This window comes from Rhinopithecus bieti, unplaced genomic scaffold, assembly GCF_001698545.2.
Source record: "Rhinopithecus bieti isolate Rb0 unplaced genomic scaffold, ASM169854v2 scaffold_947, whole genome shotgun sequence".
Taxonomy (NCBI): domain Eukaryota; kingdom Metazoa; phylum Chordata; class Mammalia; order Primates; family Cercopithecidae; genus Rhinopithecus; species Rhinopithecus bieti.
Window position 1 is genome coordinate 6,678,542 of NW_016803664.1, and position 25,861 is coordinate 6,704,402.

The 25,861-nt window shown below is 35.2% G+C and overlaps 1 protein-coding gene across 33 annotated transcripts in view; it reads right to left on the reverse strand.

Annotated features, from left to right (window-relative positions):
- The window catches only part of CAMK2D (calcium/calmodulin dependent protein kinase II delta), a 329,629-nt gene that overhangs the window by 66,071 nt on the left and 237,697 nt on the right, over window positions 1-25,861 (reverse strand). For all 33 annotated transcript variants that reach the window (XM_017847937.1, XM_017847851.1, XM_017847773.1 and 30 more), the window contains exons 7-8: window positions 16,155-16,257; window positions 10,065-10,148 (exon numbers count right to left, since the gene is read on the reverse strand). In XM_017847937.1, coding sequence (XP_017703426.1) covers window positions 10,065-10,148; window positions 16,155-16,257 — 187 coding nt within the window. The remainder of the gene's footprint in view (window positions 1-10,064; window positions 10,149-16,154; window positions 16,258-25,861) is intronic.

Sequence of the window (25,861 nt, forward strand, 5' to 3'; positions counted from 1 at the left end):
TCAACATAGGCTGTGTGTCCTTATGAATTATGTCTGCACTTGACAGTTGATGTGGTGCTTCTCTGGGAAGAGGAAGCTCACAGAGGGCTCATCCCATGAGAAAAGCAGCCTATAAGTAATAGATGCCCACAATTTAGTTAGATGCCCAAATTTAGTTTGATGGAGGAGTGTCTACAAAAACATGTACTTTAAATAAAATAATAGCATAAATGTGAAGATTAAAAAAACACTTTTAGGCCCAAAGACTTAAAAAAAAATATTATAGGTACTATTGACTAGCCTGATGGAAATTGTCAATGCCTATTTAAATAAACACTGTTTTGTAAGTTTACTTCAACTTGATTATTAAACTAGCATCTAAAACCTTTCTGATTTATGCTCTTTTGTAGTTCTATTTTCTGAATGTATAGAACAAGTGTGAGACTCATGGCATAAGGATAATGTAATATTAATAAATTTTATTGTAGATAACATTTATTCTGAGTTTTGTGTGCTTTAGTGCATTACTTCATTTAATCCTTGTATAATGCTACGAGGTAGATATTGTTGTTATCTGCATTATATTATAGATGAATAAACAGGCTGAGAGGTTAAGTAACTGTTTCAACCACAAGCAGGACAGACATGATGATGCTCTAAACATTCCCTGCAGCCACTTTTTCTTTATCTATGAACTTCAGTAGGAATGGTAATATAAAATTTAAAACTTTGTGTTGTCGAACTAAGAGACCTTGACTTACTAGCAAAGATGTCCATTTGGTCCTATCTTAAATGTTCCTTGCAGCTACTTTTTCCTTTAGCTAGGTCCGCTAAACAAATGCTTATTTTAAAAGTGTTTGTTGCTCTATGCCGGGCATGGTGGCTCACACCTGTTATCCAAGCACTTTGGGAGGCCAAAATGGGCGGATGACCTGAGGTCAGGCATTCAAGATCAGCCTGGCCAACATGGTGAAACCCTATCTCTACGAAAAATACAAAAAAATTAACTGGGCATGGTGGCACATGCCTTTAGTCTCAGTTACTCGGGAGGCTGAGGAAGGAGAATCACTTAAACTCAGGAGGCGGAGGTTGCAGTGAGCCAAGGTTGTGCCACTGAATTCCACCAGTCTGGGTGATAGAGTCTTATGACTCAGTCTCAAAAATAAAAATAAAATAAAATAAAAGTGTTTGGTGTTCTATTTGAGAATTCTTGCCTCATGAGTAAGCCTAATTTCCCTTTTTTAAAAATAAACCTAATATTTTACCTTTTTTCAATGTCAGAGAGAAAAGAAAGGAAAAAATCACTAGCTCTTTTTCTCTGCCCATATACCTGAAGTACTAAAATCATTAAAAGTCAATGAAGAAGTCTCTCTTTTTTTTTTTTTTTTTGCAAGAACACTTCAGGGGTGATGATGTGACCTTCAAATGTTGGGTGCCTCTCATGACATTAGCAGCCTTTGATGATTACTGCCTACATAATTTTACTGGGGCTGCAAAATAATGATGGCTAGCCATGGTGGCTCACACCTGTAATCCCAGCACTTTGGGAGGCTGATGTAGGAGTATCACTTGAGCCCAGGAGTTCAAGACTAGCCTAGCCAACATAGCAAGACCCTGTCTCTCCCCAAAATAGAAAAACTTAGCCAGGTGTGGTGGAATGCACAGCCAGTCCCAGCTACTTGGGAGGCTGAGGCAGGAGGATCATTTGAGCCCAGGAGTTCGAGGCTGAAGTGAACCATGATCACATCACTGCATTCCAGCCTGGGTGACAGAGTGAGACTCACAAACAAACAAATAAAATGATGATACTGTAATTATATCACGCTTTCTTTAGACTAAGAAAATCTTACTTCTTATCCACTTAACTGGTCTAAGATACAGTTCACATGGGAAAGATAGGCCAATTATTTATTTATCTTCCTCTTTACTAGCCAGGTTTTAAAATAATGCATTGGGTCCCCAACATCCCCCAAAGGTTAGGACTTCTGTTGAATTTTGATTATCATTATCAACTCCTTGATTTAAACTTATTTGATGTATTTCAATCTATTACTGATATTTTTCTCATTGATTCTCAATTGCCCCATCTTTGGCTAGTGCCAGCCTCAAGGTGGCTCCTGCATCTGTTAATATAAACTCTGTGGTCCTTAGTAGTTTTTCTTTGTGGTATGACAAGATGCTCCTGGATCATCTCGCTTTTTTCCTGTTCTAAACTTGAAATCAGCTGCTACTACAAAAAGTTCTGGTTCCTTTCAATGGTAAATAGTATCTACAGACCAAGATTGAGTACTTACATGTGCTGTCTTGGAGCTACAGATTTCTTTGAAAAAATACATCAAGAAATAAGGAGAGAGGAGAGAGAATGGAGCGAAACTTACAAATTAAAAACGACTAAGAGATCTAAGAGACCAAACAAGATAATGACATGAGAGGATAAATAGGAAAATGACTGTTTATTTTGATGCTATTAAGCAATAATTATTAAAAATTTAAAACTAATATTACTGTCATATTTAGAGTCCTTTTCTTTTCTTTTTTTCTTTTTTTTTTTGAGATGGAGTCTTGCTCTGTTGCCCAGGCTTGAGTGCAATGGTGCGATCTCAGCTCACGGCAAGCTCCATCTCCCAGGTTCATGCCATTCTCCTGCCTCAGCCTTCCGAGTAGCTGGGACTACAGATGCCCGCCTCCACGCCTGGCTAATTTTTTTTGTATTTTTAGTAGAGACAGGGTTTCAGCGTGTTAGCCAGGATGGTCTTGATCTCCTGACCTCGTGACCCGCCCACCTCGGCCTCCCAAAGTGCTGGGATTACAGGCTTGAGGCACTGCGCCCGGCCTAGAGTCCTTTTCTTTTAGAGATATACTTTAAATTATTTATAGATGTATTGATACAATGTTTGAATTTGGTTAAGATAATATTGGAGTGGGAAATGAAAGGGAGGAAATAGATGAAATAGTCATCAGTTTATTATAGTATTCTCTCCATTTTATGTTTCACATTTTCCATGACAGTTATAACTACTTTTGATAGACTTGGTTCCATATAAAGATAGATATTAAAACCAGTTTTCATTATCTTATGTATATATTTGTGCTTGGGAGATGCTAGAGATGTCTGGTTAATAAGACTTTTGAGAAGTATTGATTACGATTAGGTAGAAAGACTACATTATCAAGAACATTCAAAATTGATTTTAATAAAAGTTAATGTTAAAAAAAAGTTGTTAAACTTATAATCTTGTTAATAATTAAACATTCTAAATGCTGTTCTTACAAAAGGAGAGATGAAGAAGGAATGTTGGACAACTCTGAGAAGGTAGTGGGGAAGTTAATGGAAAAATCGAATTAAGACAGTTACTGAATATTCTAAGTAAATAAAGGGGTACATTATAAACTTAGAAGCAAAATGCATGTGGAGTTTGGAAATACACAATTAATTACTTGAGTGTTAAGTATGGCTCTATCTTACCTTGTTATAATACGATTAATAGAAAATAATCATACATTTCAAGTAGAGAAAGTGCTCAACTAACACTCTGCGACCTAAATGGCCAATGAAGGGTAGAACAAAGAGCTAGAAGATCAATGCCAGCAAGATAAGAAGGCACGTTTAACAGAATGGAAACTATCTATGCCATGTAGTAGGAGTGGCAAACTGACAGGACTTCTGGCAGCAGGCCGAGATGAAGGCCTGCACCTGTACTGTGTATGGGGTGGGGTGGTCACCAAGGGAGTAAGAGAATATTGGTAAAGACTATGATTGGGAGTAAGGCTCCATGAACTGAAGACTGTTGGAGATGTGGGTCATAACGGATGAAGGCAGAAGGCCTCTAATTTGGAGGCCTATCTGTGATTGGCCAAGTGTAAGGTAGTCTCAGAACTGGTAATAGCAACAGAATATCCAGTAGGCTTGGGATTTCAAAATGATTACAGTACCTGATAATGACTTACCCCAGCTGAAATATGAAAAGGTTAAACCCCAGAAAACACATCATTGCTGAACCTAAATTCACCACACAAGAAAAGAAGAAACATATTCCATAAAATTCCCAAGGTTTGTCCAAAGTCAAGGTACATTCTGTGACAGTCACTAATTTATTATCACTCATAACTGTTGAGACTAATACATAACTAAGGTAGAAAAGTAGCAAGACAACACATATATACATAGGGTGGGGGAGAGACCCATGTTATAGGCTTGCATTTATTTATTTATTTTTAGGCCAAATTGTAGAAGAAGCTCTGTTAGAAATTTGTGATCCAGTGACATCTACAAACATTTCCTCATCCCATTCTTTATCCCATTAGGAATTTATGGAAGCAGTTATACATACAATTAAGTCATAAAAATCAATTTACTGCTGTTAATGGCAGAACACAAGGCTATGTTCTTGCTTCATTAATGTTTATTATTTGCTTTCCAGTAATGGACTATTTGCTTCCAAAGAGAGAGTGTGAGATCACAAAAGCAAGGTAATGCTGGTATTCGAGATTTCCTGTGTGCAGATAATTGCATGATTCTAATAAAAATAATGTACAGGCTTGTTTTAGTCATTATACCAATGCCCTGCTTCACTCTGCTCTGCTGTAATGAGGGTTCAGAGCTTAATTCATATAGAAGGCTAGCTGCCATTCTGCTAAATGGCTTGTTTTGCATTTCTTTTGTTTTCTGAGTAGTGTCATTTTTTTACCACTCAACCCAGTGTCTACTGTAGAAAATAAGTCACCATTTAATTGGCAAGAGACAGTGCTAATAAATGGTTGAAAAAGAGCTTCCCTCAGGAAAAGCCACAACCTAAAAGCAACCAAATAGTGTGTCCATTACTGTGGTGGTTATTACAATGGCGATGAGTAAGGGTACATCATCTTACAAATAAAGTGAATTAATGTCACTTTCATGTCACATGAGTAAGGTGATATATAATAAAATGGTAAAACAATTCCAAATCCCACAACAATGACCAAGACATGTAACAAAAGAATACATTATAATGTTCTAGTGGGAGTCATTTCCCCTAAATATGTGATATTAGAACACTTAAGACATTCTCATAGTTGTGTGATCCCAAGTGCATTTCTAGACAAAGGGTCCACACAGTCTCTAAAGAAATGGAAATTGGTGGCACATACATGCTCCAACTGGGGCATGGCTCATCACAAAGGAATTTGGCTCTTTGCCTAATATTATGTGAAGAAAGGATAGAATACAGCAAGGTGAAAGGTGGTAAAATTGGGGTTAAAAATCTATGAGATGCCCTATGGCTATAAGTTTCTAAAGAGTCATTCTTGATATCTGTGTGTGTGTGTGCACGTGTGTGCACATATGTACATATTATCCATCTAATATTTGCTTAACAGCTAAAAAAAGTTATATAGTTCAGAAAACAAACATGGAAACTACTCTCTACCTATCTTTTTTCCCTCTTCTAGACAAGAAAGTTAGAGCTTCTACCTTAGAAGTTCTCTCACATTTCACAGATATGAAATCTCACTATTATAAGATATTCCATTATTTTAAAAGGTTAGATATATGAACTGTATCACAGAAATGCACTCAGACAATTCACGTAAATTCAAATATGCCAAAGTAATATTACAATTGAATATAGTGTGTTTTGTGAGTCTAAGACAGTGAATCCAAACTCTGATAATACATTATAGGTTATTAAAAATGCAGTTTCCTGTGTTTACCACAGATCCACTAAAGCAGAGGCCCATGCAGGATTTGAGCATTTTGATATAAAGGCATATGTTGTTTTATTGTGCTTTTTTTTTTTTTTTTTTTTTTTTTTTTACTGTACTTTGCAGATATTGCATTTTTTATACACTGAAGGTTTATAGTAACCCTGCATTGAGAAAATCTTTGGTGCCATTTTCCTAACAACTTGGGTTCACTTCATGTCTCTGTGTCACATTTTGGTGAGTATTGCAATATTTCATGAAAGGAAGAGTTAACTGATGTGGCAAACTTCGTTGTTGTCTTATTTTCAGAAATTATCACAGCTTCCCCAACCTTTAGCAATAACTATTCTGATAAGTCAACAGCCATCAACACTGAGGCAAGACCGTTCACCAGCAAAAATATTGCAACCTGCTGAAGGCTCAGATGATGATGACGATATTTTAGCAATATAGTTTTTTTTTCTTTTTTCTTTTTGTAGAGATGGGTCATCCTATATTGCCCAGGGTGGTCTCAAACTCTTGGACTCAAGGGATCCTCCTGCATTGGCCTTCCAATATGCAAGGATTACAGGCATGAGTCACTGGGCCTGGCTATTTTAAAGTATTTTTTATGTAAGGTATGTGGATTTAGACATAATGCTATCGTACACTTAATAGACTATAGCACAGTGTAAACATAACTTCTATATGTACTGGGAAACCAAACAATTTGTGTGACTCACCTTATTTTGATATTTGTTCTATTGTGAGACCAGAAATTAAACCCATAATATCTCTGAGGTGTGCCTGTATATGCTTCATCATTGATTTTTCTGCACAGCCAGAGAAGAGTCCCTAGTATAAACTATTAGCTTTTTGGGTTTCTTTTTAGTGGATCTGATATTCTTCAACACCGATAAAACTTATACATTATAAAAAAAGGTTTTAAATTTTCAAAAAATTCTTAATTTTTTTGGATTGACAAATTATGATTGAATACATTTATGGGGTATAATATGATGTTTTGATATGTATAGATACACGATGTGGCATAATTAAATAGAGCTAACTCACATATCCATCACCTCACTTGTTTATCATTTTTTTATGGTGACACATTTGAAACACGAAAAAATGTTTTTGATATAAGAACAAATGAACAATTTATTTAAATTCTTTGGCGGAGTAAAATATGATTCAGAAGTTGTGAAATCTGTCCATAATAACACCTTTTACCAAATAAAACAAGAGAAAATAATTTAAAAGTGAAGAAAGAAAGCAGAGAGAGGGAGAGAGAGAATTTGGTATTCAGGTCATCAGATGAGGGCATTCTACCGATAATCACACCAATAATGCTGAGTTATATAATACACTTCGTTTTTTAAGTCTACTATAAGGCATATATCAGTTATCTAGAAACTTTGTTTATAAATAAAGACTTTGTATAATAATAACAATGATAACTATCACTTACTGTATTTAAAAAATCCTCTCTGCAGCCCCATGAAGCAAGAACTTTGATGGTCTCCATTTCTAAGAGGAAACTGAGACACAGGGACTAAATAATTTGAGCCATGTCATACAGCAAGTGAACTGAGAAGCTAGATGTGTTCTCTTAACCGCTACACATACTGCATCCTACCTATGAAGTAAACAGGAGGGATGAAGAAAAAAAAGTAGAAAATAGGAAGGAAACTAGGAAAACAAGGAGAGATAAACACAAAGGCAGAAGAGGCTGGAAAAGGCCTTTCGATGAAGTAGGCAAAGAAAGAGTACGAAATGTCCCTTATGCTGAGTCCTGCTTCCCTTGGTTACTGATTTTTGTATGCCACACTGTCCCTCTAGTATTCAAGCTCCAAGTGCAGCATTGTAGCCACAACCACCTATCTTTACAAAAATATAGCTTTATCATGTTTTAAAATACTTTAAAACATGATTGTATCCTTCACAAAACCTATCTGTGTTTGGCTGAGTCTCAGGCCACTCTGTTGCTTTTTAAATTCCTCAGCAGAAACAGATCTATGTATGCTGGGAGCTGATTTATTGCAAGGAAAATATCTGAGTTATCTGCCACTAACATCTAGATTTGAACAAAGATATTTTGTGACAATGCTGTAATTCAAATGCATTTTAGAGCTCATGTCTTAGAGTTCATGCTTAGAAGATACTCTCAGGTAGGTAGGAGGATGACAGAGCTTGGGGCATTCCTGAGACCTTACCCATTAATTAAGTAGCAATTGTCAATTGTCTTCCTTTAAAGTGTACTGCATTTGACCCTCCTACAGTTCATTGAGGGTAACATATTCCTATTTTACAGGTAAAGAAACCAACTCAGATATATTAAAGAGGCTGGGTTAGTAGGTAAAAAGTAAAGAATGAACCCCAGGGGTTGAGACTATAAATATAGTGCCCTATTTTACCACTGCCTTCCCAGGCATGGAGGTAACTCTGAAAGCCCAAGATTCAATCAGTTTAAGATCAGACGCCAAGTTGTTACCAAAGAGGTAAAGCTGACAAGAAATATAATGAGGAATAGTCTATCACTATAAAGTAGTGATGATGAATTTATTAACTTTTTAAACTAAAACCACGTCTAAAAAATTATTTTCAGAATCAAGTAAAGTTTTTTAAATCAACTTTTTCTAAGCTTGCTGACAAACACCAAAGGCACTGAAATCTGTCTGCAGCACACTAAAGCCAAACTACGATAGTTAAGTATCTACTTGTAGGCTGGTAGCAATGGCATAGTGTCAGGAATTTAGGTGATTATGTTGATAATCTTAGTAGGGTAATATTGCAGTATTCGTTCAGTCTTTCACATATTCAAAGTATATGTTGAAACATAAAATTCCACATAAAAGTGTGGGTGAAAATCCTCCCCATTATATGTCTTTGGGCCTGTATAGGATACTGTTTTTGATTTGAGTTGGCAGATAGAGGCCTAAGTCAGACTTTTGTCCCCACAGGATGGCCAATTTCATTATTTTCCAATATTTACTAGTTCACTCTTAATCTCTGCCAAGTATCATGGGCAAACAATATTTATTGGAAGGACTGGTTGAGAAGATAGCAGCATAAATACATAACCACTAGGAGCAATGCCCCACATCCCTGTTATCAAAGTGTTCCAGAAAACAGCAGCATTAGCATCTACCTGAGAATTTGTCAAAAAGGTAAATGTTTCTATCCTAGATATACTGAATCAGAAACACAGCAATCTGTCCTTTAAACAGCTCTCCATGTAATCTTGTTGTAGACTGAGGTTTGAGAACTTCTGCTCTAAGCTGATTGTTAGAGAATATCAACTTCAAATTTAAAAGATATTACAGGGTGAGTATCCCTTATCAAAATGCTAAGGACCAGAAATGTTTTAGATTTTGGATTTTTTCAGATTTTGTAGTATTTATACATATACAATGAGATACCTTGGGGATGAGACCCATGTCTAAACAGGAAATTCATTTACATCTTATATACATCTAAACACATAGCCTGAAGGCAATTTTATAAAACATTTTAAATAATTTTTTGCATAAGATAAAGTTTGGACTGTGTCTGACCACTACCCATCACATGAGGTCAGGTGCAGAATTTTCCACACACGGCAATCACATTGGCACTCAAAATGTTTTGGATTTTGGAAGCATTTTAAATTTCAGATTTTTTGATTAGGGATGTTCAACTTGTATTTTAAATTATAAAAATTGTGGTTGTTATAGACAATATTTGTGTCCCTTGTAAAAAGCATGTGTTAAAATCCTAACTCCTAATATGATGGAAGGAAGGAAAGTGAGGTCTTTGGTAGGATGGAGGCCTCATGAATGGGATTAATGCTCTTATAAAAGAGACCCTGGGAGCCCCCTCTCCCTTTCTGCCATATGAAGACACAAAGAGAGGGTGACTCTACAGAACTAAAAGCAGGACCTCACCAGACACCGAATCTGCTGGCACCTTGATTTTGAATTTCCCAGCCTTCACAACTGTGAGAAATAAATTTTTGTGGCCATGCGTGCTGGCTCACATCTGTAATCCCAGCACTTTGAGAGGCTGAGGCAGGTGAATCACTTGAGGCAGGAGTTCAAGATCAGCCTGACCATCATGGCGAAACACTGTCTCTACTAAAAATACAGAAATTAGCCATGCATGGTGGCACGCGCCTGTAATCCCAGCAACTCAGGAGGCTGAGGCAGGAGAATAGCTTAAACCTGGGAGGCAGAGGTTGCAGTGAGCCAGGATTGTACCCCTGCACTCCAGCCTGGGCGACAGAGCAAGACTCTATCAAAATAAATGAATAAATAAATAAGAAATACATTTTGTTATTTTGTTATTTAACCCACTTTGTTAAATAACAACAGATTGTTATAGCAGACCAAATAGACTAAGACATTAGCATATCACAAAATTTGCTTCAAAATATAATTGCTTACCACATGCCCACATATCCACTGGCTTTCCATAAGGATCTTTACGTAAAACTTCTGGAGAAAGATATCCAGGTGTGCCAGCAAAACCTAGGGGAAAGAGGTGTTAATGAGTCACAGTTGAATTGACAAAACAATATGAAATGGGAAACTAAGAAAGAAAATTTTCGGGGGCTTCTTTATTTGATGATATGTTTTCAAAATACAACAAGGTTCTCAGAGCAATAAATAGTGTAGACTTTCTCTTTATAGAAATATCAACACTAGTATGCCCTGCCCTGTAACTCATTTGAAAAAAATATATCTTTTTTTTTCAGATATGAAGGCCAATTTACTATGCTGCAAAGTCACTCTGTACACTTAAGGCCATTTCCGGTTAGTAATTCTTATTGTCCTTTATGTATATGGGAGTTAAAACTACACCTGAAAAGAAATATGGAGAAGAACTCATCAGAAGATATAAGTCCAAAATATATCACAGAGCTCACTGTGTACTAATAAATAATCAGTATGTACTTGTAACTGGCAACTAAAGAGAAGATGCAGGAATATTCAGATGAATCACTATTAAACAAGTATCAATTAGACATTCAACTTAAGAAAGAGATGTAGTAAGAAAAACTAGATGGGGAAAGAAAACCTCATATTATACATATTGGTATAGAATTCAATAAGTTACACTTAAAAACAATTTATAGCTAGAATCTAGAGTAAAATATTTATTCCTGAAAATAACAGTTTTTTAAATAAAATGTTTGCTTGAAACGTACTAAAATAACTATCCTCATTTGGGAGTTTTCTTTAAAAGCACAAATAAACCAAAAAAAAACTTTTAAAAGTATATATAATGGAATTTCTCCAACCACAGATCACTGATGAAACACACTGTATACTTATTGAAATGCAAAGTGTCCAAGAAAGAAACTTTTTCCCTCTCATTTCTGTGACAAATTTATACTTATTAAGTACAAACAACATTCAAAGAGGTATTAAAAAGACAACATATACAACACATTTACTTCTCTGAACAAAATAGAAAATGAGGAAAAAAAATTTGCACTCAATCTTTTTTCTTTTCTATTACCATTCTTTTCTGTTTGTTTTGGGGAAGATTGGACAGACAATTAGAAGGGACTCCAAGGAAAGACCTATATGTTGTAATTTAGCTTCAAATGGACCCTGGGTAATCCATCTGTACCTCAAACTTGCCTTGAAATAAATATTTGGTTGGTAGTTGTGAGGTAAAGAGAATTACTGACAATAATGGTGGTTCCACTGCCTAAAGCTTGAAGATTTCCTCAAGGAGTGATATGCGGTCTATGAATTCCAAGGTAGAGATGGGCACAATTGCTTTAAAGAGTTTACCAGTGCTTCTGTCCCCTCCACTCTCACCGTCCTCCTCCATCTCCTCTAGAGTGGACAGGCACTGAGACTCCAATGAGAAACCGATGCTAAAGTCCAGATTAAATCCAATGTTCTTAGTGAGCACTTTCAGATCCTTTATCATCTGGCTACCCTTCATTCATTCAACATGATTTCATTCTCCCTCTGAGCCTTTGACCTGACTAATCTCTTTAAGGTCTTTAAAAAATGGTCTTCTCATTGTCACCCTTGATACTACTTTTTCTGTTCCTTGAATCCTTAATATTTTTTCTCTACCCATTTTCTAACAGAGTGGCTCTAAGTTATTTCCATCTTAGAACTCTCCTTAGCTACCTACAGTTCTCAGTGATCCCTTCTCACCCTGAATTTCAACCACACTTTTATACACAATCTGTACTCTTCTATCTAAGTCAGTAAACTTTAATAATGTATGATTTCAATAACTTAGAATGCATGGCCAGAAATAGGAAATGTTAACAATATCTCTCCTAAGCTTCCCTAAGATAGGGAAGTAAGTTATTATGTGAGTAAGAAATGAAAAGATCATTTAAAATGTAAATTATTACAAACCTCTTCTGGAGACTAAAATTCTAAGAGAAAACCATCATGCTCATTCTCACTTAGTTACAATCATCATTTGAGCAGTCAGTGGGGTCCTTACCCCAAGAATATTGAAGCATATATCTAAATGCATGGATGTTAGGACACAATGTACTGTACAATGTGACCTCATAAATTCAGACATACGGGGGGTAAAATAGATAAGACCTTCTTTGTGGGAAACTAAACTTGCAAGAATCTAGGATTCGCATACTACATGCCATCAATAGAAAAATTAATGAGAGCTTGCCTTTTTTAGGGATAGCGTATGTTTCTTACTTTGAAAAACCAATAAGAATATCAAAATAGATAACACAAAGAGAAAAGAGAATTACTGACTGTTGGAAATGTATCCATTGTAACATACTGGCATAAAAAGAACCTTAATATCATAAAAAAGAGACGTAACAGCAACCAAGCAAAGCAATTCTTCCAAGAACCAAGATCTTGGTAGTTACGTTTCTTTTTTGTTTCCCAGCAGCAACAAAATGCTAGAAATGTACTGCAAATAACATGTCCAGTTCCATAAGAGAAACAGAATATATCTGAATATTTCCTTTTGGTAAATTTTCTAGCCATCTTATCAAGTATGGTGACAGGGTGTTTACTTCTACCATTTTTGGCTAGTGTTCCAACAGACCAGACTAGAAAATGAAAAGTAAATATGGGAAAAAACAAACAAGTTTGGACTTGAAAAATGATAATAAAAAAAAACCCCACAATAAACAGCTTCCGTAATGCTTTGTATTATCTATTATGTTGTTTTGTATACATATTATATGCTTTTTTCTTATTTGTAATAGACCTTGTATATTTATTAAAATAAAATTATGTAAAAGCCTGAAGCTCTAGTATTTCACATAATGAAGAAAGAGCTCTGCTCTTTATCAAAATTAGAATAACCATAATCATTGATATTACATTTTGAAAGATAAAATTAATCAGTCAAAATATATGGGACTATAATGGCAGATCATAATGAATAAACATCAAAACAGGTCATTCATTATTAAAATATGCCTTTACTCCTAATACTTAAATATACATCTGGCAGTTCATTAGAAAGAAACATAGAACACCACATGTCTCCTTTTTCCTCAGGTTACCATGAAGATTTGCTTGAACTTGAGAAAAGAAAAAGAAAGAGAAAAAAGAAGTATATTCTCCTAAGTTTAGACACTATGTTTTTCTATACTTCTGAAATACTGAATTGCCTTAGAACTTAAGATGTTGCTTCTTTTAAACGTTATTACTCTAACAGGTACCTTAACAATAACTTAATTGTTGACAGCACCATACTGATGAAGTGGAAATTTTATTGCTGAGCTGTCACTGCTTCTTTGGGACCAGCTTGTTTTTAGAAATCAATAACAATTTGAAATCTATGTACTTTTATTTGGATGCTATTGCTTTTACTGACCTGATATTCGTCTTCTACTCACTGATACACTAAACAACTTTCACTGAATATGCAAAGAACTATGTCATTGTTTCACACCAAGACGGTTTTGAAAACTTATTGAACATCCTTTATAGCTCTCTCAAGTTTCTATGGACTATTTCACTCAATCTTGTAACAGTCCTGTGAAGAAGTGTTTATTATCCCATTTACAAAGAGCACAGTGACTTCATAGATTTAAAGTGACTTGCTCAATATCATACAGCTGTTAAGAATCAGAACCAAGATATAAATTCATATATTCTGATTCAAAAAGTAAAATTTTTTTCACTACACATAGCCCTGTTCTCAAACTGTATGTGTCCTAGCAGAGGAGATAAAACATTAAGCTCAAAAACAGAAGAGATTTAAGGAGCTTGATTCCAACATTCTTGTAATCATCAAACACAGCTGCTGATGTTAATTTGAGCCTCAGACCTGATAACAAAGGCTTCTATCTTATTCCTGATATCCAGTCATCACCTTTACCAATTTCTGGCAATTATATCCCTGGGCCTAAGTTCCCATTTTTGTATCCTGCCTCATACCCCAAGTCTCTCATGAGGTGGGGTCCTGCTTTGCTCTACACAGGACTCGAGTCCTGTCCTCGAACCCAATGTCTGGGACTTTCATGTTTCCTAAACAGATTCCCTTAGAGTTCATATTTCTTGTCTGATCTGTATGTTATTTGGAACTTGCTTGCTCCTACACCCTCCCTAGTCAAACCTATTATCAAGTATAATTTGAATGATTGCTTTAGTCTAACTGGGTCCTTGCTTTCAGATTAACTATCCTTAAATCATCTTCTATACTTCTACTGGAATCATTATTAAACAACATACACCTCTCTTCTAAAAATGCTTCACCAGATCCCAAAACCTCTAAGGTAAAATCCAAACCCTTCAAATAAACATAAAATCATTTCCTGCCTCATTAACTACTATTCACCTGAGTATACTTTAGCTTTATCAAACTTCTTGTTTTACTGAAATAGTTTCATGCCTCTGAGCCTTTCCATATGCAGATCCCTCTATCTGGAATGCTTTAATCTTCTTGCATGACGGTGAACAAAGTCCCATTCATCCTTTAGGCAACCATAGGTGTTAAGGCAATTATTGAACCTCTCTCCAGAGGCAGGTTTTTGTACTTCCTGTCTTGTGTTCCCTCAGCTCCTTATACATTCCTATGTTAAGATACTTGCATCCTGAATGGTAAATAGTTACTGATACAAAAGCCTCAGCTCCTCCAGGGTCAGGACATCCTACTTAATTTATGTATCTCTAATATTTGCTTTGCCCATCTCTGTGATAGTCCCACTACTTCCTGTTCAACCTTTAACTCCTGTTACAATATATTCTTTCTGTGTTAACTGTACTCTTTTCCAGGATACAGAGATCATTTGACTCTCTAATTTACAGACCTAATCTAGGTCCTACCTTCTTTTAGTTTGCAGTTAATGGGAACAAGATTATTAAAAAGTTAAAATATTATTAACAAAATGACAAGTTTGGAGGTATTAAATTCATCTGGGATTGGAGGGTAAAAAGACAATGTAAAAGGTAATATTAAACATGGGAGGGACTTCAAACAAGAATGACTGTCAGGTACTACTGAAACAGGACAGGCAGCAGGAACTGAGGTCCTGCATTAGGCTGCCAGGAAGGCTTGGCACACCATCCACTCCCAGTAACAGCTGGGGCGGGTAAGGGAGAGGTGGTGAATCCTGGGAGTAATACGCACATCTCGGGAGATGTGTACATTAGGGATACAGAAAAGCATTTGCATATAAAACAAAGAAATAGCATGTTTTTAGTCCTCTATTTGTTGTGCTCAGAAGAAAAGAAATCAGAAATGAAGGGCATTAAAAAAATTATCTAACCTCAACACACTGAAAGTCTGAAGAGAAGTAAGACAGCCTTGGGGAGAGGTTATATTTTTAGAACTCTACATGAGAAGTGGGTTGGATATTGGAAAATGGCAGAGAGAGGCATATGAAAATTAATGAGTAAATAATTTATTCAGGCTGAATACTGAAACAAAACCTAAGTCTGGTTAGAAATACTATAATTTAAATTTATTTGGAATTAATTTCTTCCTTAATTGTAAAGAAGCAGAAATTTCATCACATAAAATTTCTAAATTATCAGAATTTTGAGAGGAAAGTGGCATGTTGAAGACATATAAAATAACTAAGGTGAAATATACACATAAATACATGCTTCATAATTTTTAAGCAATCTTTAATTCATAAATCATAAAGTATTATATGTGAAATATCCTGTGTTTCTTGAGCATCTACTATTCACATAGCAGTTTTTGGCATCATATGAGGCTGTATGCAAACAATCAACTTTCTTTCAAATAAAAAAGTATTCTTTGAATGTTGTAATCCTCTAATTAATGCACTAAATAATGCACTTTCTCAAACATTCTTTGAGAAAAAAAGTGTATGTCTTCTTGTTCTCCCATTAATATTTTCCCTTAAATTATTTCTAGATTATATACCCTTTAATGTCAATAAAAGTAAGTGCTTATAAAGGCACAATATCTTAAAATTAGTCAAATTGTTATTAGAATGAACTTTTCCATTTTATTTTCACTAGGAAGTGGGATTAGGAGCCAGAAGTCAGAAGCCAGAAGACTACAGGTAACATGAAGGAGGGGGCCCTACTCACCAAACCACGCCTGCTGGTCCCCTTGAACTTCTATGGCTAAGCCAAAGTCTGCCAATTTCACAGCTGCTCCCTTGGATTTGCTAGCTAAAAGCAAATTCTCAGGCTTTATTTAGAAAGAAAAAAAAAAAAGAGACTGAAGTGAGAACCTATTTTAAGCGACTATTCAAAACTAACAACATTTTACAGGATTAGGGGGAAAAAATTCATGCACTGTCATCTCTCCTGGAGACTGCCATTCCTAAATCCCAGGGAAAATACAGTTAGAAAATGATTAAATATTATCATGTGTGCAGGCTTCAGACAGATGCATAACTGTCCTAGAGAGATACTGGGCAGAAGAGAGAATATATTTGGGGAGGGATCAAATGAATGAGAGCACCTGTCTTGACCTGCTCACATGTTTCCAAGGACCGTTCAGGATTCAGACTTGGCCATGGACATTGACTTAGAAGCCTAACAGAGCAGACATTTTCAGCAGAAGGAAACTTGGCAAAATAATAACAAGAGTTGGACCAATCTACAGACATTTGGCAAATGAAACTGTGCAAATTAAATCCTAGTTAACTTCAAGAGTTTGGACCCAAATGTAGTGATTTTGATTCCTCAATGTTTCCAAACAATTTTGGTACAAATTTTGGAGACTTACTCTGAATTATGTATTAAAATTGCTGTCTTTAAGAATCTGTTTATTCTTAAAGGCAGAAAGAGTATACTACTATTTGCCAAATGTTATAGTCAGCTTTTTTTTTCTTTATAAGCCAGCTTTTAAAACATAATTTACATTTCTTCAAAGTATGATTCAGAGCATTACTTATATATTTATTCTTCCATCTCAGAGTACTATGAGAAAGACATATTTTTATTTTCTCGGGTATTTATCATTATGCAAGGGCCGATAACTCAGTCTTGGAATAAGGCTGTGTCTATACCACTGTTTCCCAACCAATGTATCAAGACACATTAGTACTTTGAAAATAAGCACCAGGGAACAGTCTTCAATTTCCACAAATCACTTTTGTGGATTTTAAGAAATGAAGATGGTTAGGAAAAGGAGGCTGATTAATATATACAGTTAAGGATGTACAACTCCAAACTTGATAAATATATTGGGCTAGAATGTATATGGGAGAATGGTTCAAAGTTCTCCTATTTGGGGACAAAACCCAGCAAATTTAGAGGTGTGTCTCTGAAAAAAGCTGGGAAACAATGGACTCTACAAGTGCCAAAACGATTGTCTGAAAATCTAAAAATTCAGTCAATCAAATTCATTTTGTTTATATGTTAATAAACAAGAAATGTCATGCTTTAAAAATCAAATTGGCTACATTTTTCTCACTGAATTAGTCAATTCTGTTGCTTGTTTCGACCTTGTGTAAACACAGCCTAAACCAGTACCTAATTTATTAATTAAGCCAGCCATGCAAATTAGCAAAGACCCATAACCAGAACTTGGAAGAAATTAGGTTAAATCTATAAGAAATTAGAATGTTGGCGAGTAAGTTTTAACCAAGTACCAGACTTCTTCAGGCTATTGTTGCTCACTGCCATCAGATTCATCGCTATTATGATGACTGGTAAATGTGAGAAAACTTTTCTAATTTTGTGGGGCTGATAGGGATTTTTAACCACCTCAACACTAAATACATAATTTAATTTGGAGTATGGGATGAAGATATCTCAAGAATATAAAAGGCTTTTATTCTGAAATGACTTTTAGTAAAACCTAACATTTGAAATTTATTTGGAACTTTGTTTATCAATATTCTATAGTATCTACTCATGTTAAATTATTTTCAATTGACATTTTATTTTGCAACTAAAATTTATGGTCTACCACATTGATGCATTTCCTAATTTGATCAAGAAGTTAAGTTCCAACTATTAATTCATGGAATAATCAACTCGGATAAATCTCATCAAACTGTAAGCAATGGTTGATTCTAATTCTTTCTTCACTTTCAAAAGCATTGGCATGTCAGAGATTTCTGTTAATACACATCTGTCCTAATTTGTCAACCACAGACTCATTCCAAAAAAGAGTTCCAATCACATTAGAAATCACATTTTAGGTGTTTGAAGTCAAGTGATAAGTTTGTTGAGCAACTGTCAGCGTCACTGGTAAATAACCTTTTAAAAAATAGTGCGTTTTCACTCTTATCACTAAATGAAAAAGCTGCTGGGCAGGGCTATGTGCATTACGCCTCAAGCACCAAGTACCTGCCGATTCAGAAGAAATGGAACATCTTAGACTTTTACCATGCACATATATCCTCTGAATGACTGGGGCAAATATTCATAACTAAAGAAGATCTCACTGTAGGGCCTTTGTGAGTCATCCAGAAAATAGTAAATCCATCTGGACCAGAGTTGCACCTTATACTCATGAAGACTGTTCAGCTGCAGTTATGTACAAGAAAAGGCAGGGTTATTTGAAGGTGACTGTGTAGATGTAACAATTAAGAGACTAACATGATTTCATATTTAGGCAAACCTGAAATACAGAATTATATAATGAAAATTTAAAAATTAGGATGATTACTGAAATTTAAGATCTAAAATGAAATTGTAGAATGAAAACTAAAAGTTTAGGATGATGAGTTTAAGGGATTATTCACTTTTAATATTTCATCATAAGATTGCTTTAAAGGGCAGCTCCAATGAAACATTAAAAATAATCACACAAGTTTGATTTCTATATAACTCTTTGGTATATATCAGTTTGAATAATCCTCCTATCATGTTCTGTGATTGTGTGGGAGGCTTAATCACTAAGACTTTCTAAAGCAACATTTTAATCAGGACAAGCACATTTATTCTAATTTTCCTGAATTACTACCACTCATATAGCTTCCAAATTAAAAATATATTGTACTACAAAATTTTGTTGGCAAGGTTAGTTTAAATTCTGAATGCCTACAGAAAGGAAGATAATTTGCAAATATAGTTTACCCAAGCTGAAAGGGTAGAATTTCTCACCTAATTAATGATTACCTCCTTAGAAAGGACCACCACTACACAATTATTTGCTACTATTCCACTTTTTTGATTTTCTAACACAAATCGGACAGATGAGATCAGAAACCCAGATCTTCAAATGTAGCTAGTTGACTATGGACCACAGCACTGTGAGAGAAACAGGCAGGGTGATGATTTAGATGAAGATCTGGGTTCATGTCCTGGCCCTAACTGTTATTACCTATGTGGACTTGGACAACTCACAAATGCCTGGAGCTAATTAATTAGTTCCTTAATTTCTCAAATGAACATTATAAGGGCACTAAATTATATCTCATAACAGTTTCTATGAAATAATAAAATCACACTGGGTTTTATCATAGGAGCTCTGTCCTCTGTGGTGACAACATACACATTAGTGATTAGCTACTACATTCCAGTGCAACTGGTCATTTCAATGTGCAGAACATTTAATATTTGTAACTTGGGGAATGTCTTTATTAATGATGCCAACTTAATGCAATCTATTATGTTAGTCTTTATATATTGAAAGGTTCTTTAGATTCTTATAATGAAATCCCTTTCTAGGTTGGTTTTTAAATAGAGTGCACAGACATTCTTACACATAGGTTCCTTCCCCACCCCCATTGCTTCCTAATGATGCAGGATTTTCCATGACATCTGGTCTCAGTGTCAACAACCATTTATAGCATATCAGCTGTAATGAGCAGCAACTGTTTGCAAGTTTTGTTCTGTACTTTCATATGAATACAATGGCAACTTCTTTTAATATGATTCAAGGTTTTCTTGAAACTCTTCAAATGCCTCAAAGTACACAGGCAGGTTGATGGAATCACTTTCAGAACTGGAAGAGACTTGGGAGATAAAATAACTCAAACCTTTCAGTTTCCACATGAGGTAGGGAGGCCCAAAAACATGAAGCCAAGACCTGAAGCTAGATTTTCTAATTCTTTCCTTTTAAAGATGTGATACTAAAGAAACTCCACCAATAGTATAAAACAGTTATTTTAAAACGTAGTTCATTTGGTAGATGTTTTAGAAGAATTTGAAGTACTCAAAATATTTACTACCCATATCCAAAACTTATGAAAAAACATAGTTTTAACCTTGCTTCACCAATTATCACATCTTTATTAAGAAATTGATTTGGCAAAAGCAATGGCCTTTAGCATTAATTATATCAAGCTTTAATTTGTGCACATCTAAAAGACTCAACCATTAGGAATATATACGTAAAATCATGTGTGTTTTATTTCTTTTTAAATTTTTGAATATTATAAAAAGCAAATTACTAATTTTATTATTCTATATTATTTCATTCTTACATTCCTGTGGATATTATTTTTTAAGGAGTAAAAATTGTCTTTTAAAATTTCTTTCCTTTATTGGAGAATCTCACTCTTTTAACAGAAAATCATTCTCTGCTTGGTGTGTTTTCTGTCACTTATCTTTTGCCAAAGAAGGTGCGAATGAAGCTCCTCAAAATAAACTATTTTTTTTTTTTTTAGTTTTGCATGAATTGAAAAGCTTGAATGTCAAGCTCACTTGTCCCATTTGTATACATGGTACAAAGGATTTTAGCTTTTATTTTTGTGTGGAATTAACGCCTGAATTCATGTGCTTAGCACAAGGAGTTTCTAGCAGATGTATGTGCTATAAGTTTGCAATTAGGAAGTACTCTTTCTATTGCTATGCATATATGAGCAAGTTCGTAAGAATCATTCTGTATTCCATTCCTGTTTATTAATTTACTTTTACATTATCAGCACACACTGCTGGGTAGACTGAAAGAACCAGAGTGTAACTGCAGTGGGATAGTGCCAATTACCCACAGCTTCTCCACTGCCTGACAAACACTAGACACTCAATAAAGAAATACTGGAATGACTAAATGAATTATTAAACTGATCAAATACATACTTTGTTTCAAAAATATCTAAACATACACACACAGATGATGTGTTCCTTAAACTTTTATCTAAACAAGGCTCTGAGAAAAGTATAATACTTGTGATTTTATAATTATCCAATAAATTTCACAGGTTGATATATCTACTACCCGTGGTTAACAAGAATTTACTGGCTGGGCACGGTGGCTCACGCTTGTAATCCCAGCACTTTGGCAGGCCAAGGCGGGCGGATCACGAGGTCCGGAGATCAAGACCATCCTGGCTAACACGGTGAAACCCCGTCTCTCTAAAAATACAAAAAAATTAGCCGGGAGTGGTGGCGAGTGCCTGTAGTCCCAGACACTCCAGAGGCTGGGGCAGGAGAATGGCGTGAACCCGGGAGGCGGAGCTTGCAGTGAGCCGAGATCGCGCCACTGCACTCCAGCCTGGGCAAACGAGCAAGATTCCGTCTCAAAAAAAAAAAAAAAAAAAAAAAAATTACTAAATACTTCTCATCTCTCTGTTTCCCTGAAAACTCTGGTCATAAATTTATTTCTATGAAACAGCCTTAAAGTTCCCATCAAATCTCCAAATTCTCTTCATTAAAATCTCTCTTTCTCTCTCATATCCATCTAATCCATCTATCCATCCATTCAATGACGTTTCCATTAAGTAATGTTGTTCTTCTGAATAGGGGCTGATACTAAAGGCAGCATTCTCTGCTGAAGCAATTCACAGGGTGCTAATTTGTTGCTAAAGATTCAGTTGTGTGTATGAAGCCTCCTATCCAGATTGTTGTTCATGAAATAGTTTAATAACAATTTCTGGCACATTTGAACTGCAGAAATCTCACTACTTTGTTTCAAATATAGTTATTTGAAAAAGCATAGCTTTATAACTATCTCCTTTACTTATTTTGTCAACTAAGTCATAGAAATTGTATTCTCCAGGATCTTAAATGAGAAAACATATCTGATCTGACATTCCTTTATTTCTTGTGACATTAAAAATTGTCATTTGTTACTGCAACCTTGCTTTGACCTAATATTTTTCTGAATGCAGTACTTGTCTGATGTACTTCCTCCTTTCTGGGAAGAACATCACCAATAAGCTTTTCACATATGTATATATATTTTTTTTTTTTTTTTTTTTTTTTTTTTTTTTGGTAGGGATGGGGTCTTGCTATGTTGCACAGGCTGGTATTGAACTCCTGGCCTCAAGCAATCCTCTTGCCTCAGTCTCCCAAAGTGCTTGGATTACAGGCATGGGCCACTGCACCTGGCCTACATACATATTTTTAAATGATCCTTAATTCAATGGCCAGCAGGGTTTCATGCACACAAGGTCTGTTCTTGTTTTGCTCAGTAATTTATGTCCACATTTAAAATGATGCGTAAGTAGCTGCTGAAGGAATGTTTGATGAATATTCGTTCTTCTCTTTTTGTATTTGAACTTTAAACCACCAATTCACAAATATTCAACACTGAGTTACAACACTCAGCTCTTTATAAAGAATCTATATTTTTAAGCACCCGATACTAATTGTCTTCATGTGGCAATCAAATGTGGCAAATGCATTTTATTCTTCTTTGTCTTGTTTTCCAAAGGTTGTGGTCAATGCTACCTTACTGATTTTCTAAATGAAAAAGTTTTACTTCATACACCTGTCTACTGCCAAATTGTACTGCCCCCTACTCTACCTTATATCTATTTTCTTTATTCCTAATGATACAGATTTTGTTTATCTCTGGAAGGCCCATAGGCAGGATTATTTTAACCTTTTGATTCACTAAACTTAGAACCATTTTCCCAAATTATTCTGAATGTTGCTAGCAAAATTATTTTCCTATCATTGTTTTGACTCATTCTTTGGTCTCTTTACAGGCTTTTAATTCATCCAACTAACTAAACTGAGAAGTAATAGTGATTAAGCATGCAGACTTGGAATCAAATTTCTTAGGCACCAATCATATTTTACTAGCTGAGTGATCTTAAGTTCTTTCACTTGTGTTTGCTAAATTTTCATTTTATTTATGTACTATGGGAATAATCAGAGCGCCTTCCTCATAAAGTTCTGAAGACTGTATGATAAGACAATGCAGGGTACATGGTAACTGCTTGATAAATGGCATCTTTTGCCATTTTGATTATTAAGATCCTCACTTGATCCAAACACTCCCAAAGACTACCGTCCTATCTCTGAACTGTACTGTACTGTTTATCACCACCACTAGATCCTCCTAATATTATCTAGATCTATATTAATTGGCCTGCCACTGGACACACCTTATACAAAAGGTTGTGGTCCATGTATCCACTAGGTTCTGCCTGGTGCCGATGGATGTACCTTCCTGACGCTGATATCCCACCACCCTGACTCTTCTCCTATTGCTTGTTTCAGGGACATCCTGAAATTGCCTGTTGTACCTCACCCTTATTTATAGGTCCTCATAATTTCCCACTGTCTAATGAGCCCCAATGAGCAGCAGTTACTCAACTAAATAGTGATCTTTATTCTGAAGATATACTTGTCTTCTTTATGTTATTCAAATATTAATGAACACTTAATAACCTATTTTACTGAATGCTGCCTTTTATATTATAGAAGTACTTTTGGTTGACCTTCATTCATTTCTAAATTGAAGAAATATGATGCAGGTATTGGCCAGGTATAAGCCCCTATGTTAGGTACTGTGGAGTATCACAGTATGTTAAACAGCTATGCTTCCAGAGGGCTTATATACAAATTGTACAGCACTTATATCCTCATAGGTGCTTTTGATCATAATAAACATGACATTTCCTGTGTTTCTTTTTCTCACTGATGTGGACAAATTAAACTATGTGCAACAAACATTTCAATCGCACATCAATTAGCATATTAATTAGTATATGGACACAAAAAATACATGGCATAGAAACAGTAAAGGCAAGTTTTTGTTTAAAGCCTGGGAATAAGAAATTTCAACAGTTGATCTCTTTAACTTTACATATTGGTAAACATGCTATCACAAACAATATATTTATCAGAGTATACATCATGGGTATAAAAGGCACAAAACAAAGCCGGGGATTTGGCATGTTCAAGAAGTGCATCAACTGCCTCTAATGCACGTGCTTTGAACTCTCTCAGTGTGTTTATGAAATGGCCTACTGAAGCAAGCACTGAGAACCAGACTCAACTGAAATCCATCCAAGTCAGCAATTTGACAGAAACTAGGACAACAACTACAAAAATTATAACACGCTCTCTCAAAAGTTCATTTCTGTCCTTTCTCAGAATCAGAATAAGAAAGAGAATGGAGAGCAACAGTACTTTCCCTGCCTTAAAGAAATCTGATGGGGAATGCAGCAAGTTATTTCTTTTGCTGGCAAGCCTACCTAAAAATCATCTGCTGAAGTTTTTAATTAGTGATGTTAGCCCATATGTCAGAGAATATATTTTTCTTCACAGCCCATGTCCTATTAAAGTTTCAGTCTTTGAAGGGTTCACCTGAGTCCAAATGCTTAGAGAAGTCCCATATTATAATTCCACAAAAAATAACTTTAAAGTTATGGAAGAGGATTCACATTTTTTTATACTTGGCTTTTAAAGTCCACTTATGGTTATATAACATGGAGTAAAATATTTCAAATAATAAATTTACAGAAGTATCTGAAAAAAAATTGCACAAATGATGTGCATGTCCATATATGTTCACTTAAAAGGAAAGTAGTGCTATCGGTTCTGAGAGGTAACAAAAGGGGCTCTGTCTGTAAATGGCCAGTAAAGAATTTTTGAGGTGACTGTAAAGTACATGAATTTTCAAAGAAACGTACTGTTTTTGCTTTATACTAATGGGTACATTTGGTAAGTGTTAGCAGATATATAGTCCTATCTTGGCTCTTCAGAAGAAAATGCCCTTAACCATACCTTTGCATTTGAAATTTATTTTATTTTATTTTATTTTATTTTTGTATTTTTAGTAGAGACGGCATTTCACCATGTTAGCCAGGATGGTCTCGATTTCCTGACCTCCTGATCCACCCTCCTCGGCCTCCCTAAGTGCTGGGATTACAGGCATGAGCCACCGCGTCCGGCCTGCTTTTGATATTTAAAACTCTCAGAATTCAATGAAATCAAAAGAAGACTGCAGAAAACTAAGGCAATGTTTTGCTTATAAATCACATTTTCATGTAATTGGTTTAGAGATACAGTCTTCTAGAACATTAAGTGACTGGAAATATGGATTTACAATTTTTTATAACCAGAAAAGTCTGCACGTGAGAAATAAGTCTAGGTCCTCTCACTAAACACACACAGTTTTAGACATTCTAAATTATCCTTTGCCACCTTTGTCCTAATGCCTAGAAAATGCTGAGTCTGAAAGAATCAAAACTATATAGTGCTCACATTTACTATTTTACTCATCCAGTAGTTTTTCATTTCAATTTCTAGGCTTCACTGTTTTTCTGAAATTCCACAGGTAAAACTAGAGTGCTGGGAAATGGAGACAGAAAATTAATGAAAAAGTACTCCCCTTGTGAGCTATTTCATTTCTAAATGATCTAAAAATTCTCTGTCCTCAAGGGTATCAGATGCTGAGTGAAGTCTTAAGGGTATCAGTAGGCATTCAAATAAGAATACATATATAGGGATATCCATATATATTTGCTACATAAATATTATTTGATGATTAAATTTGTTTTGCTTTCTTTACATCTATAGTTTCAGAAGACACTCGTATCTTGGTCTTTAGGAATATAAATAAATAAAAAACTAAGAGGCCTCAGTGTCCTCAGAATTCTTAGGACTAATGTTAAGGGAAAGAGAATGGGGTTCTTTTTTTTTTTTTTTTTTTT